General features: G+C 43.8%; 1 protein-coding gene across 1 annotated transcript in view; it reads left to right on the top strand.

Moving 5' to 3' along the window:
- LOC134873388 (citron Rho-interacting kinase) overlaps nt 1-16,462 on the top strand; it is a 65,180-nt gene that overhangs the window by 22,107 nt on the left and 26,611 nt on the right. The window contains exons 9-16 of the mRNA XM_063896941.1: nt 3,475-3,600; nt 4,942-5,037; nt 5,417-5,533; nt 6,874-6,983; nt 8,402-8,576; nt 9,716-9,913; nt 10,002-10,055; nt 15,697-15,894. Coding sequence (XP_063753011.1) covers nt 3,475-3,600; nt 4,942-5,037; nt 5,417-5,533; nt 6,874-6,983; nt 8,402-8,576; nt 9,716-9,913; nt 10,002-10,055; nt 15,697-15,894 — 1,074 coding nt within the window. The remainder of the gene's footprint in view (nt 1-3,474; nt 3,601-4,941; nt 5,038-5,416; nt 5,534-6,873; nt 6,984-8,401; nt 8,577-9,715; nt 9,914-10,001; nt 10,056-15,696; nt 15,895-16,462) is intronic.

The following is a 16,462-nucleotide window of genomic DNA, read 5'->3' as shown; positions in this document are numbered from 1 at the left end:
ACACGCACACACACGCACACACACACACACACACACACACACACACACTGAAGAAACTCAGGACCCTCCAACGTACATTTGACCTCTGCCACCAGTATAAAAGTACTCAGATCTTATACTTGAGTAAAGTAGAAGTACTCAGGTCTTGTACTTGAGTAAAAGAAGAAGTACTCAGATCTTGTACTTGAGTAAAGTAGAAGTACTCAGATCTTGTACTTGAGTAAAGTAGAAGTACTCAGGTCTTGTACTTGAGTAAAGTAGAAGTACTCAGATCTTGTACTTGAGTAAAGTAGAAGTACTCAGATCTTGTACTTGAGTAGAGTAGAAGTACTCAGGTCTTGTACTTGAGTAAAGTAGAAGTACTCAGGTCTTGTTCTTGAATAAAAGTAGAAGTACTCAGGTCTTGTACTTGAGTAAAGTAGAAGTACTCAGATCTTGTACTTGAGTAAAGTAGAAGTACTCAGGTCTTGTACTTGAGTAAAGTAGAAGTACTCAGGTCTTGTACTTGAGTAAAGTAGAAGTACCAGAGTGTAGGAATACTCTGTCACAGTGAAAGTATTCTAAATGTTCCTCCAGTGAAAGTAGAAAGTACTCTCCTCTAAATGTACTTAAAGTAGCGACAGTAAAAGTAGTCATTGTCTGATTGGTCCATTTCAGAATAATATCTCTGATATGTTTTATAATGATTGATCATTAAAGTGTTCTCAGAGCTGGTAAAGGTGCAGCTAGTTTGAATGGCTTTGTATACTGCAGGGTAGCTGCTGGATTTACTGCAGGTGAACTACAGTCTGATTTAAGGGAGATTATATTTACCTTCATTCATCCTAATCTGCCTAGCAACTAAAGGGATTACATACATGTAGTGGAGTAGAAGTACATTATTTACCTCTGAACTGTTGAGCAGAATAACAAAGTAGCATTGAATGGAAGTACTAAGTAAAGTACAAGTATTTCCATTTTAGATTTCTGACACATGCCCTCTCTCTAGAGAAATGTGTCTCCTCAGACTATAGGGTCTGCGTCTGGAAAGGAATAAACGCGGGGAAATTGCATGAAACCAATCCGAGCTAGAGGGAATTTAGAGACATCACAGACCTCTTAGCTTAAAGTGGGGCATAAATAAATCTGTCTCTGGTATCTGCTCTGCTCATATGTCCTCTTGTAAACATGTTGTTGTTTTGGCACCTTCTGAGCCACACTTGTGCTGTGAGAGCATGAGAGCATGTCAGAGAGCGTGACACAGAATCTGAGGGGCAGATCCACTGGTTTGTGTGGTTTCTGTGTGTACTGGTTTGTGAAGCTGTCTGCTTTTTTGTAAAATGACATTGTAGTGCTTCTGCAACGAACAAAAAACGTCTCAGGCTTTAACCGTTTCCACAGCAAACTATGCAGCCTTTCTGCAGAACGTTTGCTTTTCTTTTGCATAAAGCTCACCAGAAGTCTTATCTTATTTTGTTATTACGTTGGTGTTTATTATTATTTGTATTTATTTTAATCTGTTATTGTTTATTTTTGAATTTGTATTTTTCTTTATGTTCTTTTTTATATTATTTTGGATTTAATTTAATTAAAAAAGTATTGTTGTTGTTATTCATTTAAAAGTGTTGTGGTTAAATATGTATTGACTGAAAAAGAGATGTAGTGTATCTCAAGGGTTTATCCTCTAATTACATTTTAGAGTAAATGTGTGAAGTGTTGGTCACAGAGAGGCAGTTTATGTTATTGTTGTTGTTGTTTAATGAAGCTAAATCAGTCTGCATGTGGCATTTCACTAATTGATTCTACAGTGGCTCAGTAATGTCTGTTCTCCTGCTGCCGTCATTTAGACAAACTGCTCGGGCTTTAAACTCAGTGGGTGAATTTACATCTAAATATAACCTCTGTAACGAATCCAGAGCTGTGTATCTTCAGCTGTGTATATGTAGAGTCTCTCCTGGGACATGTCTCCATGCTTTAATGTTCAGAAAGCTCTTTATGTTTCTCATACTGCCTGTGCTGCAGCTCCTCTTTTCACCCTCTGTCTGAAACCAGAGCCCAGTCTGCTCTGATTGGTCAGCTGGTCGGCTCTGTTGTGATTAAGCCCCGCCCACTTTCCGGTGAAAATCCTGCATTAGAAAATAGGAAAATAATAGTGTCTTCACGTCTTAAAGCTGCTGAGTCATATATCGCACCTCCAACAACAAATAGATCCAGAGCTCCGGTTCCTTTACTTCCTCTCCAGAAAGAAGGAGAGTAAAAGAAAGGATCAGAAATCTCAGTCTCAGTGTCAGCCTGCTGCCTGCCACTCGTCCCCCGCAGACCCACCGGACATCCATCCCCTATTTACTCTCCGTAAGCTGTCTCTGCCGTCTGACCAGACACCTGACCCCATCCCTATATCTCTGGACCCAGTAAACCCTTTCTGACCCACAGAGAGATTGTTCTCTGGCATCACTTTAACATTTTACCGGGAAAACCTGCATTTTGGTTTGAGGGCGTACGCCCACAGTTAGAGGGCGCCTCTGCATTTTACACGTGTTTCTGTCATTTATGCAGAGTCTACAGTTACGTAACACAGTGCAATTTATTTTTTAGGTGAGTGGTTATGAGTTCTCCTTGAACAGCACTTCACATCAGGCAGAAGACATGTAAATGTACTGATTAGCATAGCTTAATGTGCACAGAGGCAGAGGATATATCCTCATATTCAGACGGCTCCGAAGACCTCTCACATCGTCACACATGGATTGAAGTGGGCTCCTTAGAGCCATTGTGACTGTGAGGAAGTCAGAGTAATGAGAAGCAAACATGGCAGAGGTGACTAACAAGCCGGATGGATGCAGCTGCTGCAGCACAAACCTCCGGGCGAATTAGCATCTGTACAAAATGAACTGTGAGGTGGCAACTTTTAAAATGAATAACTGAAGTCACACCAGGGATGAAAGAAGTACTCAGATCCTTCACTGAAGTAAAAGTAGAGATACCACGGTCTTAACGTACATTCCAAAAGTCCTTCAAGAGGCCCTATTATGGTTTGTGGGGTTTTCCCTTTCCTGTAGTGTGTTCTATAGGTTTTAGTGCATGTAAAGGGTCTGCAAGGGCTACAATCCCTGTGTTCCCATTGGACTCTTATGTTTACTTCCCGACCATGGTGACATCACTATGTTACACTAGTGTCTATTAGCGCTCCAACTCATTGTACATGGTAGGCTAAGGGGCAGGACATCTCTAAGCAGGTTGACCAATCACAACAGAGCTGGCCAGCTAACCAATCAGAGCATACTGGGCTCTGGTTTCAGACAGAGGGTGAAAAGAGGAGCTGCAGCACAGGCAGTCTGAGTAAAATAAAGAGCTTTCTGAACATTAAAGCATGGAGACATGTCCCAGGAGAGTATCATATTATTAATATTTAAATATATATGTGTGTGTGTGTGTGTGTGTGTGTGTGTGTGTGTGTGTGTGTGTGTGTGTGTGTGTGTGTGTGTGTGTGTGCAGGATGGCAGGAAGACTCTGGAGAACCAGGTGAAGCGGCTGGAGATGGTGGAGCGTCGGGAAGCTAAACTGAAGGAGGAGATCCAGAGCAAGTCGCAGCAGATTCAGCAGATGGCCGATAAGATTCTGGTAACCCGCCTTTCAACACTAGAATAATACAGAGGAGGTGTGAGGTAAACACAGCTCATCAGTGCAGAGGACGCTCTGTTTTACATAATATTCTGGTTATTCACCGTCTGTAAGGATGGGGGCTGTTCTGTTCTCTATTAATACACCTGATACTCGAACACGCTCCTACGTCCAGAGAGACAAAGACACGGAAGGAGGATTCCTCAGGACTTAGGAAAGAGACTGATACTGGGAGACGGCTTTATGATGAGAGGAGGATGTTACTGAGTCCATCAACAAGTGTCATACATATAACACTTTTACTCCACCCTAACAAACCAATATACAACCTTTGCTCTCCAAAAAACCTACTTTGCTGTCCAAAGTATCACCTTAACCAACCAAATAATACCTTAACTCTCCAAAATACCACCTTTACTCTCCAAATGAACACCTTTACACACCAAAATACGACTTAGCTCTCCCAAATACCACTTCAAACACTAAATACCACCTTTACAAATCATTAAACCACCTTTACCAACCAAATAATACCTTAACTCTCCAAAAGTCCACCTTTACTCTCCAAAATACCACCTTAACTCTCCAAATGAACACCTTTAAACACCAAAATACGACTTAACTCTCCAAAATACCACCTTCAAACACTAAATACCACCTTTACAAACCAAATAACACTTTAACTCTCCAAGAGACCACCTTTGCTTTCCAAAATAATACCTTAACACACTAAATACCACCTTTAATCTCCAAAATAGCACCCTATCACATTAAATAACACCTTCAGAATCCAATAAACCACCGTAACCAACCAAATAATACCTTAACTCTCCAAGAAGGAATTGTGGGACGGCACTATCTCCATTCCTTCACTAAAGGATGGTCCAGGAGATCACAAAGGAAGCATCGAAGCTCCTTTCCTGTCAGCTACAGTAGAGACTTCACACAGATCTCATCATGGTCGACACTTCTGGTTCCTCCTCACTCAAAAAAATCCCCTTCCAGTTAAGTGAAATAAAATCCCTTAATGGCTGTGTTTCTTTAAAGCACCGTGAGGCGTGTAACCAGCAGGAAGCGCTGATTGTAATTACGTGTCCCTGATTCAGGAAACCCTCCCTGAGCGGTGCTTTAATGATAACGTGTTTTATTCATGAACCTTTTATCTGCCTTTACAGATCAATAATTCTCCTGATCAGTTCAATCAGGAGAGACCTGTTTTGATGCAACAACATGTATATATATATTAATTGCCAAGAATACGCAGAGGAAGTAATGCTAATCAATACATTTTGTATTTTATTACCTTATTTAACATTTGGACACGTGTGTGTGTTTGTGTAGGTGCTGGAGGAGAGTCTGCGGGAGACTCAGGGCACAGCGCAGCGCTTAGAGACTCATCTGAAGCAGAAGGAGAAGCTGTACGAAGACAAGATAAAGGTAACGTCTCCACAGACATACATATGCAAATACAGACATACAGAAAGGAGTGTGGACCAGCGTTTCCAAAGGTTTTACTGGTCAACGTGTCCGGGAATATATCCAGAAAGTGTAGCTCGCATTAGACGGAGGGCGATCACAGCGGCTTTGTTGATAAGTGTGTGGAAGTTGTTGGATTTCATGCCAATAATTCAGACATAATGACGGTATAGGTAATCAGTCTTCAACAGAAGGTCACACACAGCGCGAGTGTAGTGGTGTGTGTGTGTGTGTGTGTGTGCGTGTGCCTGTGAGTGTGTCATCACCTTCTTCACGCCGCTCTCCGTCCCGTTAAGTGACTTCCTGGTTGTGGTTCTGTGGTCTGCCCGGCATTGAGCAGGTGTTGGAGTCCCAGATGAAAGCGGACATGGCCGACAAGGAGATGCTGGAGTCCAGTCAGAGCAAGTTTGAGGAGGAGGTGCGCGACAAGTGCGGCGTCATCAGCGACCAGAAGGCGGTAAGAGCTGCGGCGCTATCAGACGCTTATACTGACACATTCTGCAGAGGGGGGGGGGGGGGGGGGGTGCTCACATCCTTTGAAGTACAAATAGAAATACTATGGACTTAGAATACTCCAAAACAACGTCAGGTGAAAAACAGAAGTATCATTAAATGCACCAAAAGTATCAAAAGTTAAAGTACACTTCTAAAGATATTTAATAAAACACATACTTATATTGTTACTCATCAATGTGGGGTACATTGTGGATACTTTATCTACTACCAAGTACACTTTTAGAATATATGTATCCTAAAAAGTACATTATTCCCCTCTAAGACGTGGTGGAGTATAAAGATGCAGAAAATGAAGTACAAATACCTGAAATGATTGTGCTTTACTTCCTCAAATCCTTCCCCTGAGTCAAAGTAAAACATGCTATGGTCTAAGAATACTCTAAAACAAGTCCAGATCTGTTCAATTCAAAATGTCAAATGTAACTTAAGTAGAAATACAGAAGTAGCATCAGCTAAACGCACCCAAAGGATCCCAAAATAGAACAGTTTGTGCAGAATGGCTCTTTTAAAGGTGTTATTACAGATATTTAATAAAACAGATACTTATATTGTTACTCATCTATGTGGGGTACATTGTGGATACTTTATCTACTACCAAGTACACTTTTAGTATATATGTATCCTAAAAAGTACATTATTCCACTCTAAGATGTAGTAGAGCAGAAGTATGAAGTGGCAGAAAAGGAAAAGTACCTCAAAAATGTACTTAGCGTTCGAGTGTGCATTACTTCTTAGATCCTTTACTCAGTAAAATAATAGAAAATACTATTGTCTTATATATGTATATGTATATATATATATATATGTGTATTATAAAAAGTACATTATTCCCCTCTAACATGTACTGGAGTCTTAAGTATAAAGTGGCAGAAAATGAAGTACAAATACCTGAAATTATCGTGTATTACTTCCTCAAATCCTACCTGAGTACAAATACAAATTCTAATTAGAATACTTAATTACTCCATACCACTAAAGTATTTGTACAGATGTATTATCATCTAAATGTACTTACAATATATGTTATACTGGTAGAGGTTTTATATAATATTATTATCCAGTTTGATTAGTAGTACAGCAGGTAAGTACGTCATGTGTATGTAAGGTTTAAATAAATGTAGGAGAGTCAAAAGTATGATGTAGAAGTACATGCAGCACAGTGGAGAAAGTATGTGGACCGCCGCTGGATGTTTGATTGTAGATCTCAGGAGGAGGAGCCTCTCTGTGCTCCTGCTGACAGCGGGGATCTTTCTGATGTCTGATTTGATAATGTGTGTGCAGACCATCAATGCGATGGACTCTAAGATGAACAGTCTGGAGCAGAGGATATCCGAGCTCTCTGAGGCCAACAAGCTGGCAGCCAACAGCAGCATCTACACCCAGAAGAACATGTGAGTGACGCTAACACAAGCATAACCAAATACATAGCTGTTGGGGTAATCTATTCATCGCTGCAACATTTTCAATGCAAAAAGTGTCAGTCAGTGCTGTTTTCAGCCTTTGAAGTTTGGAAAGTTCCAGTAAAGGATCATTTGTTGCACCACAGGGTTGCACAACAAAAAGGAGACATGGTTGAGGTCATTATGCTGCAAGATCAAAAAAAGAGTAAATCTGAAGGAGTAGAAGTGCATTTTTGGAATACGCAACAGGAGGAATGTAAGCGATAGTGATTTCTCTGAGCAGAAAGTGTGGACGGCAACATCAGGGAAAGGTTATTTATTAACTCTGACGTCTCCTCTCTTGTTAAATTCAGTTCCCTGAGCAGAACACACACTGCCGGGCCAAAAAAAAGGTCCCCCTCTAATATCCGTTGGACCGCTGTTAGCTTTGATTACGGCACGCATTCGCTGTGGCATCGTTTCCACGAGCTTCTGCAACGTCTCAACATTTATTTCTGTTCATTTTTGATCTTGTTTTGATGACGGGAGATTCGGACCACTGAGCAAAGTCTCCTCCAGCACACCCCAAAGACTCTCAATGGGGTTCAGGTCTGGACTCTGTGGGGGCCAGATCCATGTGTGGAAAGATGTCTCATGCTCCCTGAACCACTCTCTCACAGTCTGAGCCCGATGGATCCTGGCATTGTCCTCTTGGAACATGCCCGCTCCATCAGGGAAGAAGAGATCCATGGATGGAATAACCTGGTCCTTCAGGATATTCAGGGAGTCAGCTGACCTCTTTCTTTGGGCACGTTGCTGAACCTAGACCAGACCAACTGCAGCAACCCCAGATCATAGCTCTGCTCCCACAGAATGGGGACCTTCTTTTTGGCCGGGCAGTGTGTGTCTGGCCACTTCAACATTAAAAATACACTTTCAAATTTGTCATTTCTTAGATTTCTTCCCGTTTTGAATCAGATTAAAGTGAGTATATTTCCCTGTTGGACTGAAATGAACATATTTGCAGACATCAGCCTGGATTTTGACAACCTTTCCACAGTATTTTCTGACCTTTTAGAGACTAAATAATGATTTGGATAATCAAACACCAATCTCAAGTCATTCTGAAATGAACATTAATTGCAGCTCTATTAAAAAAATAGATTAAAAAGCAACCCTTCTTCTTTTCTCTAGATCTGTTTTATGACATTTTGGGGGTTAGGGTTTGTTTTTGTCTGATTGTTCAAATAAATATTAGCTTGATGTAATATAAGATAATGAGCAAGAGATAAGTCAAAGGGTTTGTGGCTTGTGCTGAATGCTTCCTTGAAGAGTACCTTGTCTTTATCCTGAAGTGCATGAACTAATGACAGCAGGTTCCATTGCCTCCTATTGAAGTGTTTGCACACCAGTTTGTGTGGTCTCGGCAGGAAAGCCCAGGAGGAGATGATCTCGGAGCTACGGCAGCAGAAGTTCTACCTGGAGTCTCAGGCCGGGAAGCTGGAGGCGCAGAACGCCAAGCTGGAGGAGCACCTGGAGAAGATGAGTCAGCAGGAGCAGAGCAACAAGAGCCGGGTGATGGAGCAGGAGACCAGGCTCCGAGAGGTGAGGGGAGAAACTGCTGAGTCATGTCTGCTAAAAGAGTGATGGAGACCAGGCTCAGAAAGGTGAGGGGGAAAACTGCTGAGTCATGACTGCTAAAGAGTGATGGAGACCAGGCTCAGAGAGGTGAGGGGAGAAACTGCTGAGTCATGACTGCTTACAGTGATGAGACCAGGCTCAGAGAGGTGAGGGGAGAAACTGCTGAGTCATGACTGCTAACGGCTGGAGACCAGGCTCAGAGGTGAGGGGAGAAACTGCTGAGTCATGACTGCTCACAGTGATGAGACCAGGCTCAGAGAGGTGAGGGGAGAAACTGCTGAGTCATGACTGCTCACAGTGATGAGACCAGGCTCAGAGAGGTGAGGGGAGAAACTGCTGAGTCATGACTGCTCACAGTGATGAGACCAAGCTCAGAGAGGTGAGGGGAGAAACTGCTGAGTCATGACTGCTCACAGTGATGAGACCAGGCTCAGAGAGGTGAGGGGAGAAACTGCTGAGTCATGACTGCTTACAGTGATGGAGACCAGGCTCAGAGAGGTGAGGGGAGAAACTGCTGAGTCATGACTGCTTACAGTGATGGAGACCAGGCTCAGAGAGGTGAGGGGAGAAACTGCTGAGTCATGACTGCTAACAGTGACTTATTATTTTATATATTTGTTTTAATTTTACTTACTTATTTTAAATGTTTAAATATTTGATTGTATTTATATGTATTCATTTATTATAGTTTTTATTATTTATTTTATTATATAAAAGTATAGAAACGCCTTTTAATTTAAATTAAATGCCATAATAAAGCATAAAAAAGGCAGCGCTCGTTGCAGGCCCATTTCGCAAAGACAAAGCAGGTTCAGTCTCCCTTTAGCTTTAAGGGCCTCTGTTTCTCTGCTGGTATCATATCTTTTCTGTAAAGATACCCAGCCTTATAAACAAGTATTGATCAACAACCTTTGTGACTCAGCGCATATCTTATTTTAGAGTTACTGGAGGCGTAAAAATCCAGAAACGTCGATATTTTAATTCGGATGTAACCGAAAAGCAGCTCAAGAGTCAGGGTGTACTGTCCATCTCTGCACCTGGGGGGGGGGGTTAATCCCGTCCTCCCCCTTCTTCCTCACCCTCTTCTCCTGTCTCCCTCTCAGCTGGGTCTGGAGCACGAGGAGCAGAAGCTGGAGATCAATCGTCAAGTGTCGGATCTGACCCTGTCGCTGCAGGAGCGCGAGTCCCAGATCAGCAACCTGCAGGCGGCCCGCCACGCTCTGGAGAACCAGCTGCAGCAGGCCAAGTCGGAGCTGGAGGACACCACGGCCGAGGCCGAGGAGGAGATCACCGTGCTCCGAGTGAGCTGATGCAGCCCCGTCTTCTCTCTGACTGAAGGAGGTGTTTCCTTGGCCGCTAACTCCTCTGCTCTCTTGTCGTTTCCTCCAGGCTCACAGGGACGAGATTCAACGCAAGTTTGACGCCTTGAGAGACAGCTGTGCGGTAAGCTGCTCGCTCTCCTTTCATCAACACACTTCACACATCGTTACACACCGCAACCTAAAGATGCCGTCCTATCTGCGTCGATCTCGGGTAAATCAGAAATATAATCCTCTCAGAGTGACTTCCTTTTCATTCAAAGACCCTGTGTTGTCATTGTGCTACACAGGGTTTTGCTAGCTGCTATTTGTTTGTTAAAGTGTGAAAAGTGATGGCAGTGGATGGTAGTTTGGGACGCGCTGCTGATGATTTACTCTGGGCAACCAGTGGTCCGAAGGGTTTATTTTCCACCGTTTCTTCAGTTATTTTCTCACTTTGCTTGGAACCTCAGCTGAATTGGTGGTAAAAATGTAGCAGGAATATCCATAACCTTCCTAAATAAAACAATGATTGCGAGTCCAGTCGGGCTGTACCGAGCAGCGGCAAACTGGGTGAGAGATACACTTCCAAAAAGACTCATTTTATGCTCCAAGAAGTTTTTAAATTCCCAATTGATTTCATTGTTTTCATCTCACCACATTAACAACTTAGTGAGGTTTCATTGCCAACAGAAGCCCTGTGGTTATTTTGCACCAGGAGCTGTGTTTAGTGGGCTTTAATCCCCAAAAGCATTCCCAAGGAACTGTATTTACTAGTTGTGCAGACATCTGTGCAGTTGTCCCAGTCCCTAGAATATTTATAACGTACTTTTATTATATTTGGTTGTGTTCAGTTGAGCAATATGTGCTGCTATTGCTCTTGGAGTGAGGTGGCTCGACACCTTGAGCTCCTTCAAACTCATTTACCTTGAATAGACGACATCATTACGGTCTTCATTTCTACCAGTGCCCTACTTCTGAGATCCTCCCACTCACAAACTGTTCAAAGCTCTGTCCATATATTCAGCCGGCCAACCAGCATGCAGCTCCGAGAGAAATGACTCTTCTATTTGTGTCATTACAGGCATTCAAATATCTCATCACCAAGGAAATATCCTGCTGATGTTCAGGTGTATATCAGTATGTAGCGTCTCTACTTTAAAGAGTCCTCTCCTGCTGATGTTCAGGTGTATATCAGTATGTAGTGTCTCTACTTTAAAGAGTCCTCTCCTGCTGATGTTCAGGTGTATATCAGTATGTAGCTGTCTCTACTTTAAAGAGTCCTCTCCTGCTGATGTTCAGGTGTATATCAGTATGTAGAGTCTCTACTTTAAAGAGTCCTCTCCTGCTGATGTTCAGGTGTATATCAGTATGTAGTGTCTCTACTTTAAAGAGTCCTCTCCTGCTAATGTTCAGGTGTATATCAGTATGTAGTGTCTCTACTTTAAAGAGTCCTCTCCTGCTGATGTTCAGGTGTATATCAGTATGTAGTGTCTCTACTTTAAAGAGTCCTCTCCTGCTGATGTTCAGGTGTATATCAGTATGTAGTGTCTCTACTTTAAAGAGTCCTCTCCTGCTGATGTTCAGGTGTATATCAGTATGTAGTGTCTCTACTTTAAAGAGTCCTCTCCTGCTGATGTTCAGGTGTATATCAGTATGTAGAGTCTCTACTTTAAAGAGTCCTCTCCTGCTGATGTTCAGGTGTATATCAGTATGTAGAGTCTCTACTTTAAAGAGTCCTCTCCTGCTGATGTTCAGGTGTATATCAGTATGTAGTGTCTCTACTTTAAAGAGTCCTCTCCTGCTGATGTTCAGGTGTATATCAGTATGTAGTGTCTCTACTTTAAAGAGTCCTCTCCTGCTGATGTTCAGGTGTATATCAGTATGTAGAGTCTCTACTTTAAAGAGTCCTCTCCTGCTAATGTTCAGGTGTATATCAGTATGTAGTGTCTCTACTTTAAAGAGTCCTCTCCTGCTGATGTTCAGGTTTATATCAGTATGTAATGTCTCTTTATTTTTCTCATACTGCCTGTGCTGCAGCACCTCTTTTCACCCTCTGTCTGAAACCAGAGCCCAGTCTGTTCTGATTGGTCAGCTGGCCGAGTCTGTTGGGATTGGTCAACCTGCTTAGAGATGTCCCGCCCCTTTAGCCTATCAAGTACAATGTATTGGAGCGCTAGCCAATAGAAGCACAAGTGTCACTGTGCTCCGGACGTAAACAAAGGAGTCCAATGGAGGAGGTGGGGAACACAGGGATTTGGGCCTTTGCAGACCGTTAACATGCACTAAATCCATAGATATAATACAAAAGTACTCTATATATTCTTACAGTAGTGCAGCTTTATCCATATCAGTCCCCACCTCTCAGTACTTTCTTTGAAGCAGAAGCTAATTCCAGAGATATTTGCTGGATGCTTTTTTTTATAATTATGTCAATTCATTTATTCAAATAAAACCCATTAACATAAACAGCAGATACGCCCTTTTCCAGACCCTTCTGCACAGTCTATGCATCATGTACGACATAAATGAACTTGATATGGGAGTTTGTGTTACTTGTATGCTTTACAGTTAGTGATTTAGACTTGATTAATGCTTCTGTACAGAGAAATATGAAATGCATGCAGCATATCATCCACATCCATCCCAGATAACTCAGTAGCAGTGAAAGAGAAGTGCTTGCATTTAAAAAGTGTGAGTAAACCAGCGTCATGTGAATATTCCTGCGCTGTACAGAGCAGCAGATGTTCCTCCATCAGTGAGAGTCGATGCTGGCTCATTAAAGCCAGGGCGCTGACTCCCTGCCTCCTCCGCTGCGCTCCTCCCCCTCAGCCTTCACTATTGAGCGGATTGTATTGAGCCGGATGCAACGCCCCGGATGTGATCTTCTTTAAAGTTGCTGCATTCAGACGACAGACACTTTCCCGGAGCAGCGCAGACTCCCCGTACCCCGCCTTCAGCGTTTAGCTGCTGCTGTCAGTCCCAGCCTCGAGGGAGCAGCATCACTGACTCAGTGCAGAACAGACAGCTCTTTTACGGGCTTAAGAGCTTTGCCTCCCCCCCCTCTCCGCCACATGGAAGCTGTGCGTGGTACACATGTTTCCCACGAGAGGACGAGGAGTCTTTAACCCTGGAGTCCCCGTAGGGTGCACAGCAGGGGGGCTGATTGAAGGAACAGCCTGATGACATGATTAGCTGGCAGCCGCTCAGCTGGAGAAATCACACTGAAATGATTACTGCATTATATCACTAACCCAGATATCTGCCGCATGTAAGCGGGCAGCAGCGGAGTTTGCACTGTGTGGTCAACCTGTGAGAGTGAGGGATAATAAGTACGATGAAAAGTGAGAGCTTTATATGAATAATACCGCTCACCTGGGGTTAGCTGTAGAATATTACATCTAATGAAAGGATGTTTCTGCAAGAGACTTTCTGCAGGGCACGGCTCTTTCAACGACCACAAAAAACCTTGAAGGAAGATCCTTTCCCTGAGCAGCCTTTTGAAAGGATTTCTGCACAGATTCAGTGCACGGATGCTCTTGTTATTATGCCGCCACATTGTCAAATGAATGCACAATGTGAATATGCCGAGGAGGAAAGTGAGGAAGCACTCATAGAAGTTTAATGAAGTTTGTAAATAAATTGTTATTGCATCTAATTCGTTCATTTTCCTGTTTATTTGGGTCAATTTTTGGACGAAGTCTACCCTGCACATTAACATATACTGTAGGCATAGTTCACTAACAGGCGGACCGCCTACCGGGTCCGTATAGGTCGGCGTCAGGGTACGGACCCGGACACGGACCTATAATCAATACATTAATAAGGGATCTTCATTTTGACCGGGCAATTCTATTTTAACCGACGCCGACAGGGGGCGAAAGAGACGAGTGAGCGATACAGGGAGATAAACACAAGAAGAAGAGACAAGTTAGTGGGGGGACAGAGAGAGAAGAGTGAGGGGAGTTAGCGGGGGAGAGAGAAGACAGAGAGAAGAGTGAGGGGAGAGACGAGTTAGCGGGAGAGAGAACAGTGAGGGGAGAGGGGAGTTAGCGGGAGAGAGAAGACAGAGAAGAGTGAGGGGAGGGACGAGTTAGTGGGAGAGAGAAGACAGAGAGAAGAGTGAGGGGAGAGAGAAGACGGAGAGAAGAGTGAGGGGAGAGAGAAGACGGAGAGAAGACGGAGAGAAGAGTGATGGGAAAGACGAGTTAGCGGGACACAGAGAGAAGAGTGAGGGGAGAGACGAGTTAGCGGGAGAGAGAAGAAAGAGGGAAGAGTGAGGGGAGAGACGAGTTAGCGGGAGAGAGAAGACAGAGAGAAGAGTGAGGGGAGAGACGAGTTAGCGGGAGAGAGAAGACAGAGAGAAGAGTAAGGGGAGAGACGAGTTAGCGGGAGAGAGAAGACAGGGAAGAGTGAGGGGAGAGACAAGTTAGCGGGAGAGAGAAGACAGGGAAGAGTGAGGGGAGAGACGAGTTAGCGGGAGAGAGAAGGCAGAGAGAAGAGTGAGGGGAGAGACAAGTTAGCGGGAGAGAGAAGACAGGGAAGAGTGAGGGGAAAGACGAGTTAGCGGGAGACAGAGAGAGAAGAGTGAGGGGAGATAGAAGAAAGAGGGAAAAGTGAGGGGAGAGACAAGTTAGCGGGAGACAGAGAGAGAAGAGTGAGGGGAGAGAGAAGAAAGAGGGAAGAGTGAGGGGAGAGACGAGTTAGCAGGAGACCGAGAGAGAAGAGTGAGGGGAGATAGAAGAAAGAGGGAAGAGTGAGGGGAGAGACAAGTTAGCGGGAGACAGAGAGAGAAGAGTGAGGGGAGAGACGAGTTAGCAGGAGACCGAGAGAGAAGAGTGAGGGGAGAGAGAAGAAAGAGGGAAGAGTGAGGGGAGAGACGAGTTAGCAGGAGACAGAGAGCGAGTGGAATATCAGAAAGACAAACCTTAAAACTGTTCATGGTTCTGATGGTTCCGATGGTTCTGATGGTTCTGAAGGTTCCGATGGTTCTGATGGTTCTGATGGTTCTGATGGTTCTGATCTGTTCTATGATTGGCTGACACTGTTAAGGTGTGAAACGGTCACACAGAGAAAGGGAAACTCCAGCTGCTGCTCTTTGTTGACTCTCTCTAAAGTCAGCTCTGTTAAGATGCACACATTTCCTGACATTAACATATCTACGGTATTGTTCTGTGTCTCTGTACAGTACATGTTGTTGTTGTTGTTGTTGTTGTTGTTGTTGAGCTGTCCTTTGTTTGTTTGATGAGACAGTCAGTTGCTGATTGCATGCAGACGTTGATACAGCTGCTCGGTCACAGCTAAAGTACATCACACTCATTCAGAACCAGTTAGACATGTTGATGTTCCGGACCTTTGCTTGAGGAAATGCTCTCTAACTGGACCTTGCTGAATTTGAGTTGAATACCCCTGCTGTAGAGATTCCTTTCCCAGACCCTCCTGAACCGTCTGTGTGTCATCTGTGACACAAACGCACTCAACATAGAGGAGGATCAGAGTGTTTCTGAGGAATTATTACAGCTAGTGTTTAACATTATTTCACCAACATAAAGAAAACAATCTGGAAGCGTTGAGTTTAATTAAGAACGTCCTGATTATGTTTGTCTTTAAGGGATATGAAGCAGATAGAAGAGGTCAATTTCACTGCCATCACTTCATTAGCGTGGTGTGGAGATTTATCAAGATGCTGGGATCCCCTTCCCATCGAAGCAGTTGCTAGAAGGAGTTCTGTATGTTTCGGGCTTTGTCTGAGTTCCGCTCAGTCCGGTCGTGTGTTCTTCCTGCAGGTGATCACAGATCTGGAGGAGCAGCTGACAGCGCTGACGCAGGAGAACGCCGAGCTGAACCGGCAGAACTTCTACCTCTCCAAGCAGCTGGACGAGGCGTCAGACGAGCGGGAGGACCGGCTGCACCTCAGCCAGGACGTGGACCGGATGAGGAGGGAGGTGGCCGACCGCGAGATGCACCTCAACAACCAGAAACAGGTACGGGGGGCTGCGGCGTGTGTGTGTGTGTGTGAGTGTGTGTGTGTGTGTGTGTGTGTGTGTGATATCTGGAAAAACACCTGGAGGAAATTTCTTCAAATTTGGCAAGAAGGATGAATGATTTGCATTCGTTGGAAACAGAACTCAATCTCATTAACTTTCATGAAACTTATTGAACTGGTGAAGCATGGGCCGAGGAAGAACCTGTAACATGTTGAAGCAGATCTGAATACTCATGCAAACACACCGCAGTTTTTTACCTATGGATACAGCCTTCGTTGAAATGAGCTAAATAGGATGCAAAAAAAACCACCTTTGCTGAATAACTTCTGACACAGCTAGCATCTGACACAGCTAGCATCTGACACAGCTAACATCTGACACAGCTAGCATCTGACACAGCTAGCATCTGACACAGCTAGCTGTTAGCGCAGTTTAATATATATATTGTCCAGGCAGTATTAAACTATAATAGCTGAGCTGACATGAACTTTCTTTTTTAAATATTCTTCAATTCCATCTTTATCTTGTAGATGCATGAGAGGAGCAGGCCAGCTGTTTGTGTTTC

Source organism: Eleginops maclovinus, chromosome 12 (genome assembly GCF_036324505.1).
Source record: "Eleginops maclovinus isolate JMC-PN-2008 ecotype Puerto Natales chromosome 12, JC_Emac_rtc_rv5, whole genome shotgun sequence".
Lineage (NCBI taxonomy): Eukaryota > Metazoa > Chordata > Actinopteri > Perciformes > Eleginopidae > Eleginops > Eleginops maclovinus.
This window is presented reverse-complemented; position numbering and strand designations above follow the sequence as displayed.